Source organism: Camellia sinensis, chromosome 2, assembly GCF_055761805.1.
Source record: "Camellia sinensis isolate YWXY chromosome 2, ASM5576180v1, whole genome shotgun sequence".
NCBI lineage: Eukaryota > Viridiplantae > Streptophyta > Magnoliopsida > Ericales > Theaceae > Camellia > Camellia sinensis.
The window spans coordinates 66251342-66271256 of record NC_138962.1 but is presented as its reverse complement, the minus strand read 5'-3'; the positions used below and the strand labels follow the sequence as shown (position 1 = coordinate 66271256).

Sequence of the window (19915 nt, the reverse complement as noted above, 5' to 3'; positions counted from 1 at the left end):
TCCTTTATTTCTGAACTGTACTGTGGCATCCTTAGTATCTACGGTTTACTGTTACTGTTACTGTCACAGAGATCTCTGTCGGTTTCATTGTGGAACCACTACTGTTTACTGACTGATGGCCATCATTACTGTTCGGTCTTTTAAGACCTACTGTTACTGTTATGCTAATGGATATACCACATATGACTGTTTACTGTACTGAGCAACTGAATTACTGATTGAAATGAACTGTTTTCATTACTGTAAGGACATTCATTCTAAACCCCTTTACGCTTTATGTTATTCACTGGGCTTTAGCTCACTGCTCATATATATATGTAGGTGTACAGGCACCAGACCGCAGCTAGAGGCGTCAGGGTTACTCCAGTTTTGTCAAGCCAGCCTTTGTGCCTCACTGCGAGGTTCCGAGCCTACTGTTAAGGCTTAGGGGTGTTTTAGAATTTCCCCCTTTTTGTACTGTTTCACTGTTTTGTATAGACTGACTGTTTACTGTACTGTTATACAGGGATTAGGTCCCTGTACTGTGTGACTGTTAATTTTGTATACTGTGTTGTACAGACGGGATGTTTTCTGTACTGTTATGTGGGGTTGAGTCCCTAGTTAAATGGATGTGAATATTGTGTATACTGTTCTGTACTGTTTTTGTATAATGTATGAAAAGCCTTTTTGCATACAGACTGTCACAGCTCAATGGACACTATTTATTTACTGTATTGGCTTCCGCCAGGCCCTGTACTCTGTTTCACTGTATTACTGTTCAGCAGGCCTTCGGTAATCTCGGATTACTGGCCGGTTACGGTGCTAAACCCATAGGGCCGGGTTTGGGTCGTGACATGTCGCTTCCTATGAGTCCAAGGGCTTTACTCTAGAGCGCTCATGAAACAGGATATAGACACAAGGCCAATCCACGTATCGGTTTGTTTGAATACTTGAGGCAACCTGTACTGTGCGTGAGACATGTCCAGTTAGTCGAATAAGATCACTAGTTCAAAGACAAGTCTACTATGCTATCTTGACTAACTTTGAGATGTCTTCACTAAGTGAATTATTCAAATCATAAGATATCTTCACCTATGCATAAGGCTGTCAAGTGAACCAAGAGTCATCATCTGGTATTTTGAAAATGGTGGGGGAATGTTGGGAAATTTTCAAAATGGTTTTCAAAATGTATAGTTTAATTTTTGGGTGTTTTAAAAAACCTTCCATGTTTTCTTTGGAAAGCATGAAATAAGCTTGGGGACTTTGTCCTACGTTGGAAAGAGAGCCAAACATGGAGCACTTAATAAAGTGCTACATGGAATATTCTTTTGAATATGGAATTATGGGATGAAAGCTAGTATGCATGCACCCACACCGCAAGGATGGTGCTTCGCATTATCCGCACAAGCATACGCACACGCACACGTACATGCACACACGCGCGCGCGTGACGTTGGCAATGGGCTGCGTGGCATTTGATGGCGCACTTTGCACTTAGCACGGACGCATCGGCACAAGGCGCCATGAGGGCGCTTTCCTATTTGCATTGGACAGGTTGGAGTGATGACGTAGATCCGACGTGGCATGGGTGACGTGGAATACAGTCAGCTCCATGTGGTAGTGACGTGTCGTCTATTGGCGATGAGTCAACCAACTAATCAAACGGTTGTGTATCCGATCTGGAGTGGGTTGATCATAGCCGTTGATTGGAGATGCGCGCGATCATACGGATGAGATGGCACTCAATCGTGATCAAGTGTGATTAGTCAAGGCATCTATTCGGTGTCAGAATGATCTGCACCATAGATCGTTGATCCAACAGCCAGATTTGATCAGATGTGATCAAGGGACATGACCATTCGATTAGATCCATCAAGGCCTATAAATAGTCTACGAAATCAGCCATTTCATTCCATCCAAAATCCTGAAAAGCATTCCTACAATTCTCTCTGTCTCTCTCCCTCTTGATTTTGAATTTTCGATCAAGAGTTTCTTAAGCAAATTTCTGTTTTTCTTATTGATAATCAAGTTCTGCAGATTTGATTATTAGTGTATTGATTTCTTGATTATATCAAGAGTGTTATGATCTATTGTCGTCAGTGCAGACGCCGATAGACTAGATCTTTAGATCAGGCTTCATTATATCCTAGAGGCAAATTTGTTGTAACCCTCTGCACACCTTTTGGTGGGTACAAATATTTTCTTTAGGAAAGCGACTTAGTAATGCGACTTGAAGCACTAATTTTCTGTTCTATATAGACAAGATTATTGCCAAATTTTGAAGACTTGAAGACCATAATTTGAAGAATTCAAGACCATTTGTTCCAACATTTGGAGATTGGATGGAGGTTGAAGGAAGGGCCAGTGAAGATGTAGATAGTGAGGAGGTTGGTGAGTATGACAGACACTAGCATTTTGAGCTTGTACTTTGTATGGAGATGTTGATGTGGCTGCTTTCTTGGCAAGTTTCAACTCCCATTTTTCTCTCTCTAGAAAGCTTTTTTCTTGGATCAGAGTGGATGTTGAAGAGAACAGGATTGTGAGGTGAGATTTAGAGAGGAAGAGAGATGGGAAGTGAAGTTGGGGACTAGAAAAGCCTCCTAGGAGCGTGTGTGGGGTAAAGGAATAGAGCATCAGTCAAGAGTTATTGAGAGAGAGGAAGAGATGGGAAGTCGAGCTGGAGACTAGAAAATGCCTTCCATGAGTGAGTGTGTGTATTGTAAACTGTGAAGCAATAGAATAGAAGAAGAAAGTCTAATATTGTATTTGGTTGGGGGATTTGAGAATGGATTTGAAAAGGAAAAGAGAAAAAGTAGGTGATATGCGAATAAAATGTACTTACATTTTACCTAATTTCACACATCTTTTCTCGTTATATTTTCAAATTTCTTCTCAAATCTCCTAACCAAACATAGCATTAGAGTTGTTGCGAATTTAGTATTGTGTTTGGATTTAAGATTTGAGAAGGATTTGTGGAAGGGAAAGACGAGAGAATAGTGACAAAAAATTTAGTGTCTTTTTTGTTCATTTTTTTATTTTATTTTTAAATTTCTCCTCATGCTTGATTCGAATACATGAGAGAGAGAGACAGAGATGGGTGAAGGCTTGATAACAGAAAAGTTACGTACCCAAAAATATTTTTAAAATAGTATATAGTGTAAACTTAAATTTATGTAGTATAAATTTGATTTGCATATTTGATTTTTAAATATTTTTCTAGATGTTTCTATATGTATGTGTATCTATATATTATAACAAAGTATATTGGAAAATCCTATAGGCCTAGCATTACGCATGTATATTCATACACTATCATTCATTGTGTTCTGCCGCATTGGACGCTCAAGACTGACATTCCCTACCTGCACCTAACATGTACTCTACAATCAACCATATTCTTTTGAGTAAATTATACTTACAGTCTTGAGGTTTGAATTTAATATATATCACCTCTTAATATTTAAAAAATTATATTAATCTCCATGTTATTGTAATTATTTAGACGAAATAAAAATATTAAATTCATCTACTATCTCTTTTCTTACTTTATTTTACTTTTTCTTTTTTCTTTTTTTTTCATTTCCTTTGTTTTAACTTTTTTTTTTTCCAATGTAATGTTTTTTGTTTTTCTATTAGAAGTTGTTGCCTTTTATATAAGCAGAGAGTTTGTGAAATGAGACTATTAACTACATGGATGATAATGTAATTTCTAAAATGTTAGGGGGTAGAATGTAATTAGACTAAATCTCAAGGGTGTCAGTGTAATTTACCCATATTGTTTTTCTACTATAATAATAACAATAACAATAACAATAACAATAATAATAATAAACTAGGATTCTAAATGAGTTGAATAGTAGGCTATTTAAGTTTTATTTGAAAATTTAATAAGTTTTAAAATGTGTTTCGATTTGACTTATTTACTTTTGAGTTGATCTCCAAATTTCAAAGGAATTGTCTTTATCATCGAATACCATTGAGAAATAAACAGGAAGAAGCTTATCGAAGGATTTTATGCAATTCTTCCTAGTAGGTTACGAGTAAAGAATCAAGGTACAAGTCTTGATCTATATGATACACACTAGCTTTTTTTATTTTATATTTTATATTAATTTTATAGCAGACTAGTTTTAATTGAATTGAGTTGAGATCAAGTAGCTTTTTTGTAGTGCACATAATCAAGTTGAGCCAACTAATGAGTGTTTATGTTTAGTATGAAAACTTAATGTGTTTTAAAATAAATTCAGACTTTGTTCAAGATTTGCATTTTGACATGTATAACAAACTAACATACATAGGAGGAGAACAAGAACCCTTGTGAAATTTTAGGCCAGAACTGTTGCTTTCGACTTGTGTGTCATATGTTTGAAACATGAAAATGATCTTTTTTGTATTCAAAAGTAAGACTAGATTCCATTTCAACAAAAGTTTGCATTCTCAAGTAGGCAAGGGAATTTTTCATTGGAAAAGCTTAGGGAACCATGATCGAGTTAAGCCTCACTATTTGGGTGATTGAATTAACAATGCTCATCAACAAAAGTCAGCTATTACAGATACAGAAACTTTGCTCAATTTAATTGATCACCAAATATAAGAGACATTGCATCACACCCATGAATTTCAGATAGAACCTCAATTTCTGGTGAAAATATCTTCAATCTCATTTTTCATCACAAGCTTTTGCTCTCTGCTCTATTGAAGTCTTTAAGACTGTGTCTGAATCATGAATTTATTTAGAAATTTCAAAAAGGAAAGGGAAAAATGAGGGAGATGTGAATTTTATAATCTAAATTTTCTTTCCATTTCCTTTTCCCTTTCAAAATTTTTAAGGTTGTATTTGTATTTCGTTTACATTTTTCTTTTTACTTTTCAAATTCTTAATCCAAACACAATTTAAGAGTCCATGAGAGCAAAGCAAATCATTGTCATGAAAAGAATGAATTGGAAGAGGAATTTGATCATAGATTTGGATTATTTGGTGAGTGCCAGTTGGGAAGGTGGCTCTCAAACAGTTAAAGAGGGTCCTCATGTTGGGATCTTGAGAAAACTCATCTTCTACCATGGGTTGAAATAATAAAACAAGGCAATAGACTTGTATCTATAACTTTGACATGGTATTATATTTAGTTTGAACAGTGAACAATAATTAAAAAAATAAAAAGAGTCAAGGCCCTTGTTTTGGGCAGTTATAGATATCTTTCTAGTCACATGTGAGATGTCCTCTGTGAAGCCCCTCTGCTTTCTGGCTTATAGGAATATTACAAAGAAAGCAACATTTACTGATGCAAAATGCCTATCTACTATTTATTTATTTATTTTTGTTGTGTATGCATGACTATCACATGTATTAATATCGAAAAGTTCAAAAGATTAATCATAAAATGAATCACATTTAAAATTGTTAATATGAAACCACACTTTAAATGAATTTAGAATATTGATTTTTTGGATTTCCTTTTCTAGGATTGTAATATCGGTGTATTAATATACTCCCATAATGGATTGTAAATAGTAGTACAAGCCTTGCAATTAGGGTTTAGGGCATAACACTTGTAATTTGGGTTTAGGGCATTGCATTCTTTAGTTAGATAATGATAACTAAAAGCACGTAAGGATCTGCTGTCCGAAAAAATTGGTTTCTTATCTTCATTTACTAACAGTCGTTGAATAATTGAAAATCTAAAAGTACAAAAATCCCAATACATGACCAAATAATTATTACTAAATTTAAAGTTAAGGGACATAAGATTTTTTTGGACCGAAATTACTCATCTCTTTCTATGTCCTTTTAAGGGCAAGGATATACTCTAACATCATCAGATTTGTTGTCTTAAAATTTCCTCAATCCTCTATCCATCATACTTTCAGCAACATAATATAGTGAAAATTTTCAACAATAAGAATTTCAAGTCAAGATCAGAAAATTTTCAGAATAAAGGAAACCCAATTCACTCTCTAAACAAGTATAATAATTTGTGCGAAAAAAGTATTTTTAGGTGGTGATACATACATGGTGAACAGGTGGTGTTTGGACACTAGCATGTTCACAAGAAACATCAAGCAACTAAAATGACAATGGTGGCCCATTTTTGTGTTGTGTAAACTGTATGGGGGTGGAAAAAGTATTTGGTGGTGATGTAATGATTATAATATATAGAAAATAATCTACTTCGGATTAGCCTTTTCTAACTTTTAATGAAAGCTAGTGTGACCATGTTGCTTTAAGGAATCTCCTTTCACTAAGGATTTATTTGGCAACAGACCGGTTTAGTTAAAAAGTCAAAAAGTTATTAAAAAAGTCAAAAAGTCAACAATTGATACCAAAAAGTAAAGGTTCTCTTTTCTCTCAACTTTTTACATATTTTTTCGTAAAAAGTCAAAAAGTCATCCCAAACATACTAGTTTTTTTTAATTCATATTTTAACCAAATAACCAAAAAGTTACTAAATTAACAAGTTCCCAAACCAGGCCTAAGGTTTGATTTCTTAATAAACCAGATAACAACCCTATTTACTTTACAAGTTTATTACTTTGAGGTCCAATTAACAGTCATTGGTTCTCGATTTAGTTCATTCTAAGCATGTAAAATATTTGGGCACGAGATTATATGTTTCAAAATTTTCAATTCCTTCTTAACTGAAAATACTCACAATTGTGAAAAATTAATAAGTACTCCTATCAATAAGTGATACTTCTTATATTATCTTTCAAAACACCAACATAAAAGTGATAATCTCCACTATACAAATCAATAACTATTAAGCTGAGGCACCATGTAAACTTGCTCCATTGAATAATTTATTCACAGTTGTTGAATTATGTCTTGAAATTTCCATATCTTGAAATTCTCATATTATGTAATAATTGTGAGTATTCTTTCTCCAAAAAAAAAACCACTAGCCCATCTATCATCTTTTAAAAGAAAGCCCTAAAACCACATAAATAGTTTAATTTGGATGATCCTATTGCAAGATCCAAAGATAATGACATAAATTAATAATCATTACTATTCAATTGAGTGCCTGAGCTTTGGAAATGTTGGATCCCACAAAAGAGATCCTTGAATCATCATGTTGTCCATTGTATAACATGTGGGGTTGATCTTAAAAAACCTTGTAAATGATGCCATGATCTGTGCAAGTGAGGTAGTTGACTTGGGGGAGAGAGAGAGATTATCAAGATTATAGATAATTTTTAAATTGATGCTGTAATTATATATATAAAAATCTTACTCACATTTCCTTGTTTCCCTTAAATTACACCATGTAAATCATCATGTATCACCACCATTGGTGGGACAACCTTGAACTAATTTCCTAAGGTTTTCAATGATCATGACCAGTTTTGTATTCAGTCGATTCACAAAGCACTTTGGTAGCCACCCTGCTGGATCCAACTGCAATGTAAAAATAAAATAAAATAAAATCAGCTTACTATATTTTTAAAACTTGCACACAAAAAAAGAAAAAAAAAAAAAAGAAAAAGAACACATTCATAAAATTATAAAAAAAAAAAAAAAAAAAAACTGCCTCCTCTCACAAGGAGTATAGGGACAGACTCAGAATTTTAATTTAGGATTGATGAATATTCAATTTTTACTGAAATAAAAAGTAAAAACTAACATCAAAATATATAAATAGACTTTTTTTTTTTTGGGGTTTCCATGTTAAGGTTTTTTTTATATTAACAGCATCCGTGTGAAGTGGTGGATTAATTATTTTTTATTCTATGCATGGTTTAATTAAAAAATTTAAGTGATTGCAGACATGTTGGACTTATTCACCTTTCTTAAAAAAATGATATTAAATTATCATGTATAGACAGAGAGGAAGGTAGAAAGGACAACCACTTAAATTTTATTTTATTTGTTTTTAAATTAATGAGGATCGGCCTATAACATAGTTTAGAGATAATTAATAATTAATGATTTTTGAGTGAAATTGTAGGGTGACAATCACCTCTACTTGTTCCGTCTTTGGGGTTTGGGAAGTGGGTTATAATTCACTTTCCAGATTATAACCCACTTCCCTTTCATACAAAAAACTGATTATAATCAATTTATAATTAATTTTTAATCAAAAAATTAATTATAATTATCTCCTCAAAATAGTCCTAAGTTCATCTTTGGAGTAAGAGTAGATAGGTCTGACCTACCACATGCCTGACACAAGCTTTGTTCATTGAGATTGTCTTCTTTTACTTAAAAAATAAATAATAAAATAAAATAAAATATTAAAAGTTTTAACCCTTACTTACAAGTTGGTAATTTGTGTTTACTTTTAAATTGAAGGCTTCAACGCTTGCTTACAAGTGGTGTTTTGTGTTTACTTTTAAAGTTGGTAAGCATAGCAATTGAATTAGAGTATTTCCAACTTTTACTCTTTTTTTTCATCAAATTTGAATAAAAATTTGAGTAAAGGCTTGATCTGATATCGAGCGTTCCAACGGAGAATTCTGAATTTTTATTAAATCACCGGTCGACCGGGAGAATGTTCGGCCGGTCAACCAACCAGTGTAAATTGCAAAGAAGTGGATGCCTGAGGGAACAACTGGCCGGACAATCGGTCGGTCGTCCGGTGCTCCTATATTAACGACTATCTATAGTAATTTAATGAAAGGTTCCAGGCATCCTCAATTTAATGAAAAGTTTAAGCCATTCTCAATTTGATACCAAATTAATGGAACAATTGGAGTACCATTTTCATCAAATTTAAATTTGATGAAAGATATGATTGAGGGTTGAAGACACTCTTACCTGAACAACATAGGTGACCATACAAGAGTCATCATCAAGCTTCTCAACTACCCATCCTGACTGAAGCAAAAGTCCTCTGATTGCATTGTTTTGCCTTGGATGCAATCCAGCTGCTATTTCTTTAGGCAGTGAAGCCACTGCTACCACCTACAGTCACAAAATGTGGGTATTTCAATACTTAAAAAACAATAAAAAGTTAATGTAAAATTCTCACAGTTTTTAAGTTCAAATTACTAATTACCAGAGTCCCATCATCCATGGTTTCGCGCCGCTCATAGACGATGAACTCTCTGTTTCGAAACAGAGGCTTAGAGTTCTCCCCGAACCTTAGCCGGATTATGCTGAGGTTGTCTTCAAGATCTTTTATGTACCTAGCTTCCACCAAATCAGAGTCCCATTGCTGCAAAAAAAAAAAATAAAGAAAAGAAAAAAAAAGGAAATTAAATTATATGTTTACATAGAGGCGGTATTTCAATTTTCATGTAACATGCCACGGACTGTGAGAGGGAAGTGACACATAACCCGTTACACATGAAACTTTATTGCTTACATAAATATGTGCATATATAATAATGCGGGAATTAGGTTTTAGGTAATGTTAAGAATATCAAATTTTTCGAAACGTTTTTTATAATTACGACATTGGCATTAACAATCCGATTCAACTTCCATCCAAGATGGGGTATTTCCTTCTTTTTTTTTCATGAAATAATTTAAGCAGTAAATTTTATTTTACTTATTGGAAAACAGAGAAAAACTCCCTGATGGAGAATGCTAGGACATAAGTTCTTGTCTTTGATGTGTTGAAACAGACAAAAGACAAAAAATAAGAAAATTTATTTTTGTTTTATGTTATGGTTTTGATATAGAGTAATTGTATATTTTTTGAAATTGATATGATTTGTTCAAATTAAGATATGAATAAGATGAAATTATAATTTGATGTCGATTTTTATTTTTTAACTACATGTAAGTCCATAAAAAAAAATTGTAATTTAGGAATTATTATTTGAATTGCAAAAAAATGAAACGCAGGAGTTCTTTTAACTTTTCATTATTTTTGTTCTCGAATACATAAAAAACAAAATTAGTGAAAATGAAAATAATAATAAGAAAGTTGGAAATTCACCTTTGCAGCATCAATTGCATTGGCAACAGTAATGAATTGCTGGGGAGAGACTGATCTTAACAGCCACCGGCTCCGAAAAGTGTGGAGTGATCCAGACCGGCGCTTTGATATCTCTACTCCATTGTCAAGTGTCACTACCTTCCACCCATCATTCCCATTTCCGACCCTGTTTGCGTCAGAAGCTGACAACAGCTCCTGAATACAGTTCTCACTTGCATAGAACACGTACCTCCTCAATGAGTCCTCACTAATGGACCTTCATGAAAAACAACAACAACAATCAAAAACCCAATTGCCAAATTAGAATAACAATCAATTGAACCTCACAAAAATGTGATATCTACCATGATCTAGTGCAAGGTGCTGCTGGACTATTGCTCATCTCTGCTGTTTTCAAGCCCTCTTTTAATGCTAGAAAATTAGGAATATATATACACAAGAGCGAGCGGGCGAGTGAGAAAGAGATAGAGAGAGTTTTTGGAGGGAAGATGGAAAGTATAGAATAATATGAAGTGGGTAGAGGTGATTGAAGCACATGTAAATGCCAGAAGCACATCCATGATTAGAACTTCACATCCCTCTCTCTCTCTCTCTCTCTCTCTCTCAAGAAAAGTCACAAACACACCATGTGCATCAACTTCCCCACCCCTTGTGCATTGGAGCTCTTTAACAAGGAAAGAATCTTTCTTTTTTTTTAACAAGAGAGAAAGGGAAATCTGAAGAGCAAAAAGACTAAAAACTAAAGCCAGATCAGTGCAACAAGAGAGTTTAATTAACAAACTCTCAATTTATGATTCACCTAAAATTTGCCTGGTCATGGGTGACAGAGAGCACACCCGATCACAACAGTTCGGTCCCCACGCTCACGTGCCAATGGACAAACCTTGTCCCAATCTATTGGTTTGGCTGGTCTTTGGAAAGTATTAGCAGTTGTACTTTGCTCATTCATTCATCTCCATTCTCTGTACTTATATTAAAAATGAATAAATAAATAAATAAATAAAACAAACTTATTGTGTCACTTTGAAGCATATAATTTAATGCAGTGTTCTGCAACTGTAACATGAGCTTTGGACCTATTCTATTGATTCTCATTCAAATGCAGGGTATGGAGTGCTAAAGGACACAAGCCAACATCAAATATCTCACCACCAGTAGTGGGGGAGACAAAAACCATAATGGTATAGCAATTCTACCAAATATAGAAACCGATCACAGAAAATACAGGTAGAGTACTGAGTAGAGCAACGTTCCACCGTCTACACTACAGGCCCAAATGACCTAAAGAAAGTAGGTCTACTACATAACTCAAAATGCTCAAGTCATGAAATACTTGAACCAAGTTAGATGCAAAGTAGCATTGTCACAAAGGTCCATAATTAACCAAATAACCATGATTAGCTCCATGTGATTGTGTAAATGAGTCGGCTCTGATACCATTGGTCATGCCTCATAACTTTAAAAAAATTGATCTACTAACATAACTGAAAATGCTCAAGTCCAAATTATTTAGTAAAAATGGTGTTTTATATATGTAACTCACCAATTTTCTCGGAAGTTTTAAGCTTTGGAACAATTGATGGTCTAACATATATCAACACTCAAATTGAGAGCAGTCTTTGTCTCTTGGTTTCAAGTCTCTCCGTTTGCATTCCTCTTCTCTCTTTATATGGAAATTTCCATTTCATATGCAAGGCGGAATTGCACCTCAGGAAACGTGTTAAATAGCTTAATATACATTGCCGGACTCATTTTCTAACAACCTATACTTTGGAGACAATTGCTGAAGATTACACACAAAATCACATATACAAACTTTCAATGTGGTATGAGATCGTTATAAGGCCTCACTATTTGATATGTATAGTCAACTATTTTCTTTGAATCGTTCTGTATTCATAAAATTATTGTAAATTTATTTACCAAACCATAAAATGGACATAATCCTGCTAAATGTTCTGTTGCACTGCATTATTATCCCAAATTAAACAAAGGAAAAGATGAAATTTGTGAAAATTGTAGCTCTAAAGACAAACGGATTTGGGATTGTGATTATTTCTGCTGCAAGAAGCCTTTGGCTCTAAGGCTTTCCACAGTGTCACGGACAGCATCTTCAACAGGTGTAAAGACTAGTCCCAAATCAATCAATCTCTTTGCAGCGTCTTCGCATGCTACCAAACCCGGATTTGTTTTCCCTTCAAACCTGCATTTGGTTGGAAGGTTTAGAGATTGCAAAATATGAAACAATGAAATATATCAATTAAACAGAGAGGAAAAGTATTTTAGCTAAAGATAGATAAAAATATGAAGAACTAAAAAGATGAACCAAGAAAATATGAAAGTTACTCTTTTTACTGCAATTTACTCTTTTTGTTTCAGCAATTGATGTTTTTTCTTCCTTTTTTTGATTTTTTTTTTTTTTTTTTCTGGTTCTTTACTATTTTCTTTTTCTTTTTTGTCCCTTTTTCACTGAGCATGACAACACCACTTTTCTCATAGTATGTGGTACCAATCAACACTTCTTGTTGGAATATAATTACTGAGCAGATTATAGAATCATTATAATCGCAATTAACCAAGTACTTTCTTTTTCAAAAAGATAGAAGAATACATGCAATGCATAAGTGAATAACTCATTTCCTAATCTATCCAATTTTGGGGACCAGAGGCCCGAGGAAAACAAGAAAAGGCTATAATTCATATTGCTATGCAACCTTTTTTTGTTTTTTAATATATGACATCTTACTCTGGTAACTAGAAGCAAAAGAAACAAAGACCACATTTGGTCCCAAAAATAATAACTAATAACTTGGTCTTGCTCAAGATTCATCAGCAAATTCCAAACCCTTTTAAAGACAGTTGGCAGGAGAGGCAAAGAATACTTGGTCAATGAATTGCATAGATTACCAAAGCTTAGGTCACCATAGGAGACGCACCGTATCATGAGAAATTTCTTGCTATTCAATATTATTATATACTGCTACAGCTTTATATACAAATTACCAAACTTGATGACACTGAGTTAATGTACACTGGACTAAAGCAGCATATGTTTTTTTCCTCTATCTTCTAAGTGTCTATAAAAGATAAGATGCTTCAATAGGACTCCAAGAGAGCATCTGAATCATAAAGCATCAGGAAAGCCAAACTGAAAGAATCCAAAAATAATAATAAAAAAAAAAAAAATTAAAAAAGAAAAAGGAAAATGAAATTGAAAAAGAGCGGCATACTACAAACAAGCATAGAAGATAACAATTATATTGACAAGGAATTGCTCCATTGCTGAGATAAAGGCAAGGAGGTGATTGACAAGAATGGACATTGTTTGACCAATAAGAGGAGCTTCTTAGAAGCTAAAATAGAAACAGGCCTACAGATATCAGAAAATATTGCATGAGAGGTATAGAAACCAAACAAAAACAAGAGAAGCTCCCAATTTTGAGGGGTGGAACCACCATTAGTAATAATCATGAAAAGGATAAGGAAACATGATAAAAGGATAGGACTAAGAATGTTGAAATTATTGTAGCTACTAGCAAGAAAATTGAACTCATCTACACCTGTGCCCCACATTGAGCAAGATCAATAAACTAAGTGGGGTCATCTAATCACCATTTCTGAACTTATTCACCCTGTTTGGTTTCCGAAAAAGAAACTAAAAACTTGGATTCATATGGTTCTCTTTTTGAGGCAAAAATAATTTTTGAACTTTTGAAAAATGTTTTTTGGTGCTTATTTTCATCGAACTAATTTTTGTTTCAGAACAGATTTTGAAAACAAAACTAAACAGGTTTACTACTTTCAAGTTTCACCATGGTCAGTCCCCAAAAATCATCTTCAATTATAAAAAGCATTTGTTACGTATTCCACATTTTTTACCATGGAATGATTTTTTTTCAAGTCTTTATTTTTAGAAGGGCTAGCAGCAAGAAAAGTCCAGGTGCAAGATAGACTTAATTCACGCAACTAAAGTTCACAGAACATGAGTGTTTGGCAAGGCCATTGCTTCATATCAAGCAGCAGAGTGCCCAATTCTATTCTATACCCCTAATACCCTGCCCTGCCTAAGTGGGGGGGGCCAAGTTTCTGTAGTTTGTGTGTGTGCATTCCAAGAGCTAAATGCACAAAACATAAAAGCGTTATTTTGATTTATTGATATTACATCATATATTGGGTACTAGAATCAATGGTTCAAATCATAGTTGCATGAAGCTTGAGCAGAGCCAGGTATGGGGGAGTGAGGGCCCCATAGATGAATTTAAGGTAGGGAGCAGGAGCGGGAGCGGGGGTGGGGGCAAGGTTCCAGAGCGAGATTCTGGAGCTAGGAGTGAGGCCCCCACAAAAGCTTTTCCTGCTACTAAGGTTCACATATTTGAATTAGGATTTTAGGATTCTAGGTCTTGTAGCACATCATCTTACACAACTTTTCCTTGAAGGTACTTAATAAAACTGCGAGATTCTGTATTTCCACAACAACAATATCAGAGAGATGAGCATAAAACTATGTTGCTGTAGCGGGAAAAAAAGAGTGATTATTTATATCGAGACATGAAATACTGCAAAGCCTTATATATTTAAAATATCAGTAAATACAGACCTGTGAACTGGAAACTCGGGAAAGAGTTTGGAGACTCTTTCAGCGAAATCACCATACTGATAAATGCCATTGGTGCAAAGGTATCTACCAGAAGCAGTTGGGGTCTCAAAGAGCAAAACTTGTGCCTCTGCCACGTCTTTAACATGCACAACCCCCAACCAGTGATATTCCTGGGTATCCTTTGATCCTTGCAGCAGCTGTTGCAGGACGGCACAGCTTGCATTCAAACCTGGTTGCAAGAGAGGACCAAGACACGTGGCAGGATGGATTGCCACCACATCAAATCCATGCTTCTCTGCAAATTCCCAGGCACCTTTCTCTGCCAGTGTCTTTGAGACGGGGTACCATTTCTGTCATATCCAAAAAAGCCTGTCAAGTACGATTCTGTTTTGACACATAATTTCAAATTGTTGTCGGTGTCATATTTTACAGTCAAATCAGACAGTAGTTGAATGGGATAATCAGTGAAATTCAAAGTAGAGGAGACTATTTGTAATGAATTTGAAGAACTAAGTCACCAACTGATACTTGAGAGTAATCAAAAACTTACTTTGGGGTGACTCATGAATTACATCTCTAAATGTGGAAGCTCCACACACCCAATCAGTAAATATGCTCATTATGACAAACTTTAGGCCTTCCAGATACACCAACTTTATTTTTATTCAAATACATAGTCACTTAGTGGTCTATTAATGTAGTGCTTGAAATTCTTTTTTATCACAAAATTCATCTATGGTTGAATCCATACGTATTTTTTACAGAAATTTTCTTTTCTATATACACAATCAAGGAGTTGGTTTAAAAAGGACTCACCGAGCATGGCTTTGAAAACCGGACCGAACTGGCAGGTTCGACCGGTTGGGGATCCGATCCGAATATACCCTTTAAACCATTTGAAGCCAAAAACCAGCCTTTTTAGAGAGAACCACCGAACCGGTCGACCCAGGGACGGTTCGCCGGATCGATGAAATTGAAAATTTTGAACTTTCTTCTTGATATTTTCTAACCCCTCTCTCTCTCTCTCTTTCTTTCTTTCTTATTATATATATAAGAAAATTTTAATTGAAAACTCTCTTTCAAGGACTCCTCTTATCAGTTTGAATTATTGTGAAAGTCTATACTTATTTATAAAAAAAAAATTCTTCCAAAACAACTCAAGAAATCCATGTGGGATTCAATCAAATTTATTGGAGGGAGACTTGAAATTTTAATATCCCTCCAAAATTTTTGTTCTTTTTTCAATCAAATTATTTGAATTAAAATCATATGGAGGGAATATTTGATTTTTTCTTCTAAAATTAAAATTAATAATATTTTAAGATATATTAATATATTTTTTAGTAAAAAAATATTAAGAAAAATATTTAAGATAATTAAGGCTCCGTTTGGTAAGCGTTTTGAATTATAGTTCCACCTATTGATTTGAGTGTGTTGTTTGTTTTGAATTTTCAAATCATAATTCTACACCCATTTCTCAAAACTCAATTCAAAACATAATCATTACTTTTCAAAACTCATAACCAAACACATAATTCAAAACTTTTTTCAAAACAAAATTCAAATCAATATTTTAATTTTTTAAATATTTAAATATTTAAATATTTTAAAAATATTTTAATTTTGTTAAGATTTGAAATATTTTAATATTTAAATATGTTACGATTTTTTTAATTTTTTAATTTTTGAATATTTTTAAATATTTTAATTTCAAAATATTACGATTTTAATTTTTTAAATTTTAAAATATTTTATAAAAATAAATTCAAACTCTATTTTATAAAAATATTTTTAAATATTTTAATTTTTTTGTTATGTATTTGGTTACGATTTGAGTGTAGAGTTGTGAAAGTAATATGGAATTTCGAGTTATGTGTTTGGTTATGAGTTTTAAAAATAATTTCTTAATTGAGTTTTGTTTTATGTGTTTAGTTACGATTTGAGTGTAGAGTTATTTTTAAATTTAAAATATTAACATTTTAAATTATTTAAATTTTTTGAATATTTAAATTATTTAAATTTTTACGATTTAAATTTTTTGAATATTTATTTTAATTTTTTATTTATTAAATTTTTTAGATTATTTAAATATTTATGATTTAAATTTTTTGAATATTTATTTTGAAAAAAAAATTATTTCCTTTGCAGTATTTTCAATTAAAAAATTGATTACTGTCATTTTCTGTTGATAATAAAATTTTTAAATTGAATTTTAAATAGAGTTTGGTTATGAGTTTTGATCAGAATTTTCAATAGTATGAAAGTAGTGTATTTTGTTATGAGTTATAATAATTTGAATCAAGTTTTGAAAACTCTTTCTAAAACTCATAACCAAACAAATTTTCTTACTTTACATATCAAATCAAACTTTCAAAACTCAATTCTATACTCAATACAAAACTCAATTCAACACTCTATTCAAAAACCATAACCAAACAAATTTTCTACACTCAAATCATAATTTCACAGCTCACAAACTTAAAATACAATTCATACTCTCAAATCATATTTACAAAACTCTACCAAACGTAACTTAATATTTTTATTTTTTTAAATTTATCATTTTATTACTTATATTTTTATTTAAATATATTTATAATGTCCCGATTCAATTCCGATTTAACCAGTTGGACCAGTAATCTATCCACTTACCCCTTTTTATATACACCGGTCCCACTTTTAAAATATTGTCCCCGAGTCACTGGTAGGTTGCATAGCATATGATTAAAACCTCAAAAACGTAGCAAAAATCTTAATGAAAAACAAACCAATTTGCATAACAATCCTAGAAGATATATTAAAGCTACCAAAAAAAAAAAATCTCATATAATTAAATCACATATACAATATGACGAGAAATCAAAAGAAAGGGAAAACCTGGCGAGATCTGCAGTAATCGAGGTCGGTCCATGAGGACTCATCGAAGACCTTGTCCCGTGGCCAATTAGGGTTTGGCACCATGGCGGAGATCGAGGAGGTCAGGACCACCCGCCTGACGCCGCAAATCTTGGCGGCGGCGATGACGTTGAGGGTGCCCTGTACGGCGGGGACCACCAGCTCCATCTGTGGGTCCTTGGGGTCCTCCAGGCTGCATGGTGACGCCACGTGGAATACGCCGCCGCCCTTGCAGTCCTCTATCGCCTTCGAGACGGCGGTGGCGTCGAGGATGTCGGCCTCGTGCAGCACTAGGCGGCCGGCGGCGCCGGGGAGGTTGAGGAGGTGGGAGGCGTCGGAGCCGGGGAAGATGGAGGCGTGGATGGTGGTGTAGCCGTGGTCGAGTAGGGTTCGGACCACCCACGTGCCTATGAAGCCGTTCGCGCCTGTGACGCACACCGGTGGTTTACGGGTCGTAGAAGTCTGGTCCGCCATTGTTGCTTGTTTGTTGTGGCTTCTCTGTACACTCTCATCCGCAGCCCATCAATCAATACTTATAAAAAAAAAAAAGCCAATTACAAATTTCGATTAACTTTTGGATAAATTATGGCTTCTCTACACTCTTATCCGCAATCAATCAATACTTATCAAAAGAAAGCGAATTACAAATTTCGTTTAGCTTTTGGATAAATTATGGGGGTGTTTGGGAAAAGCATTTTGAGTTTTCTTTTTTTTTTAGTAGTTAAAATAGTATTAAAAAATAAAATAAATTAAAATAATTAATAAGATAAAATGTTATATCAAATTCATAATCATTTTATTTTTTTCTTAAAAATCTCATATTTAACTAAAAAAAATTTAATTATCTTCTCAAATATAATTATTTTAACCTACTAAAATAGTTAATAATTAAAATAACATACTAAAATAGTTAACTTCCCAAACAAGGTCTATAAATACATCTCTTAAAATTCTTATCATAATTGTTTATTTAACAGAATTAACTGTAAAAATAAAATTCTTAACTGTTTTATGTTATAATAATAGAATTATATGAATTATTAATTGACATAAATTTATGATATTATTAAAAATTATGAATTGATTTTATGAAATTATGAAATTATAAACTTCAGATGGTGAAATGTAATTTTTAAAATCATAAAAACAATTCATATTTTAAATAAATCTCATAAAGTGTATTTATAAATTACCTTAATTTTTCATTGGGTATTTTAATTAAAATATTAAAAAATTATTAAAAAAAAAACCACTTTCCAAATAAACCTTAAATTATGGAAAAAATTAGTAAAACACATTTCTCCAACTTTGTGTAATAGAAGAGTTCCAAGATATTTGTTTATTAGCTAAAGTTCTTCAATGAAATTTTTCTATGATTATACCATAAAATTTTTAAAATTTCTCTGTGATTATATCAAAAAAAAATTGTGAAAATTAAAATTTCTCTGTGTTAGGGCTAAAATTTCTTTGAGTTAGGCACAACTTTTTCTGAGTCAAATTTTCTCTGTGAAAATATTAAGGAACCCCAACTATTATAAAAATATTATATGTCATTTATTTTATAAAATCTTAATATAAGGGATTTTTAAAAAAATTCCTTAAATTATGGTCGTGGGTTTCTTTGTATTGCCTTTCAAATAATTTTTTTTTTTTTTTTAAATAGTGGCTATTATAGTATATTTTTTCATATAGAATTTTCACCCAAAAAAAATAAAATAATGCGACCATATTATTTTCTTAATTTAAAATACTTTAGAAAAATATTATGGCATACATCTTTAAAGGGTGTATACCATATGTATCTTATAACTAAAAAAAATTAAATAATTTTAATTTTTTGAGTCATAATTAAAAAAATATATATATCATAATTAAACACAACATAAAACATAATTAAAGAACTCATGAGTCAAACTAAAATAATGTTATAATTAAAAAATAAAATTGATCATAACTAAATAAAAAAATGACATAATTAAAAATGTATATAATACACCTTTTTAAATAGATGTATAATAAAATTTCCCAATCCTTTAATGTGCTTTTTGTTCTAAATTGATTCCAACCCAACCAAGTCATTATGTATGATTTTTTATATATATATTTTGTATATTTGTATATCACTTTGGCACTAATATTGGAAGAGCAATACTATATAAATATTATTTTGATAAATACTACAACAAAATAAGATTTTATATACAATAATTTAAAATTGAAATCATCTTTTAAGAATCAAATATCTTAATTGTAAAAAATGTCATTATTTCATTTATTATTTTATTTTTAGAGATTAAATTAGACATTTATTAATCAATTATTATTATTTTGAGATTAAAATTTCATCTAAAAAATAAACCTTTTTTGACACAAAACTATTGTCCTAAAAATATATTTATTAGATATATTTAAATTATTTTTTTTCACTTTTCGGGACCATATTTGAGTGATCACTCACACGAAATTGGTCTCCTAATATTTTTTTGTAACAAAATTTTGATTTTTCATGACCCTCTTTTAGTGACAACTCACACAACGATGGAAATTAATCTCTTAATAT

General features: G+C 32.5%; 2 protein-coding genes and 1 pseudogene across 4 annotated transcripts; all 3 read right to left on the bottom strand.

The window, feature by feature from the left end:
* Positions 1-4643, bottom strand: part of LOC145814018 (putative methyltransferase At1g29790) — a 28853-nt pseudogene extending 24210 nt beyond the window's left edge.
* A 2524-nt stretch (positions 4644-7167) lies between these two features.
* On the bottom strand, positions 7168-11597 carry LOC114323778 (Polyketide cyclase/dehydrase and lipid transport superfamily protein). Of its 3 annotated transcripts, none has more exons than XM_028271455.2 (6): positions 10208-10623; positions 9864-10119; positions 8976-9134; positions 8735-8881; positions 8130-8179; positions 7168-7375 (listed from the first exon to the last, which is right to left on the bottom strand). In XM_028271455.2, exons 1-6 carry the CDS (start codon positions 10417-10419, stop codon positions 7339-7341), a joined length of 861 nt encoding a protein of 286 aa, XP_028127256.2. In that variant the 5' UTR covers positions 10420-10623; the 3' UTR covers positions 7168-7338. The 3 variants fall into 3 exon arrangements, with proteins under 3 accessions (XP_028127256.2, XP_028127255.2, XP_028127254.2); XM_028271454.2 differs by having other exon boundaries at positions 8134-8179; XM_028271453.2 differs by lacking the exon at positions 8130-8179 and having other exon boundaries at positions 10208-11597.
* Positions 11598-11737: 140 nt separating this feature from the next.
* On the bottom strand, positions 11738-18066 carry LOC114323776 (NAD(P)-binding Rossmann-fold superfamily protein). Its single transcript, XM_028271452.2, has 3 exons — positions 17338-18066; positions 14461-14810; positions 11738-12066 (listed from the first exon to the last, which is right to left on the bottom strand). Exons 1-3 carry the CDS (start codon positions 17827-17829, stop codon positions 11916-11918), a joined length of 993 nt encoding a protein of 330 aa, XP_028127253.2. The 5' UTR covers positions 17830-18066; the 3' UTR covers positions 11738-11915.
* Positions 18067-19915: the final 1849 nt, after the last annotated feature.

Bases quoted from the DNA above. Each gene is read 5' to 3' on its own strand.
- LOC114323778 (XM_028271453.2), bottom strand. From the start codon at position 10,419: ATGTGCTTCTGGCATTTACATGTGCTTCAATCACCTCTACCCACTTCA. The intron at 10,120-10,207 runs GTAGATATCACA...TTTTTCATGAAG, and splicing joins GCACCTTGCACTAGATCATG to GTCCATTAGTGAGGACTCAT. The intron at 7,376-8,734 runs GTAAGAGTGTCT...TTTACATTGCAG, and splicing joins TGGTCACCTATGTTGTTCAG to TTGGATCCAGCAGGGTGGCT.
- LOC114323776 (XM_028271452.2), bottom strand. From the start codon at position 17,829: ATGGCGGACCAGACTTCTACGACCCGTAAACCACCGGTGTGCGTCACA. The intron at 14,811-17,337 runs GTTTTCCCTTTC...TGGATATGACAG, and splicing joins ATTACTGCAGATCTCGCCAG to AAATGGTACCCCGTCTCAAA. The intron at 12,067-14,460 runs GTCTGTATTTAC...AACCAAATGCAG, and splicing joins CCCGAGTTTCCAGTTCACAG to GTTTGAAGGGAAAACAAATC.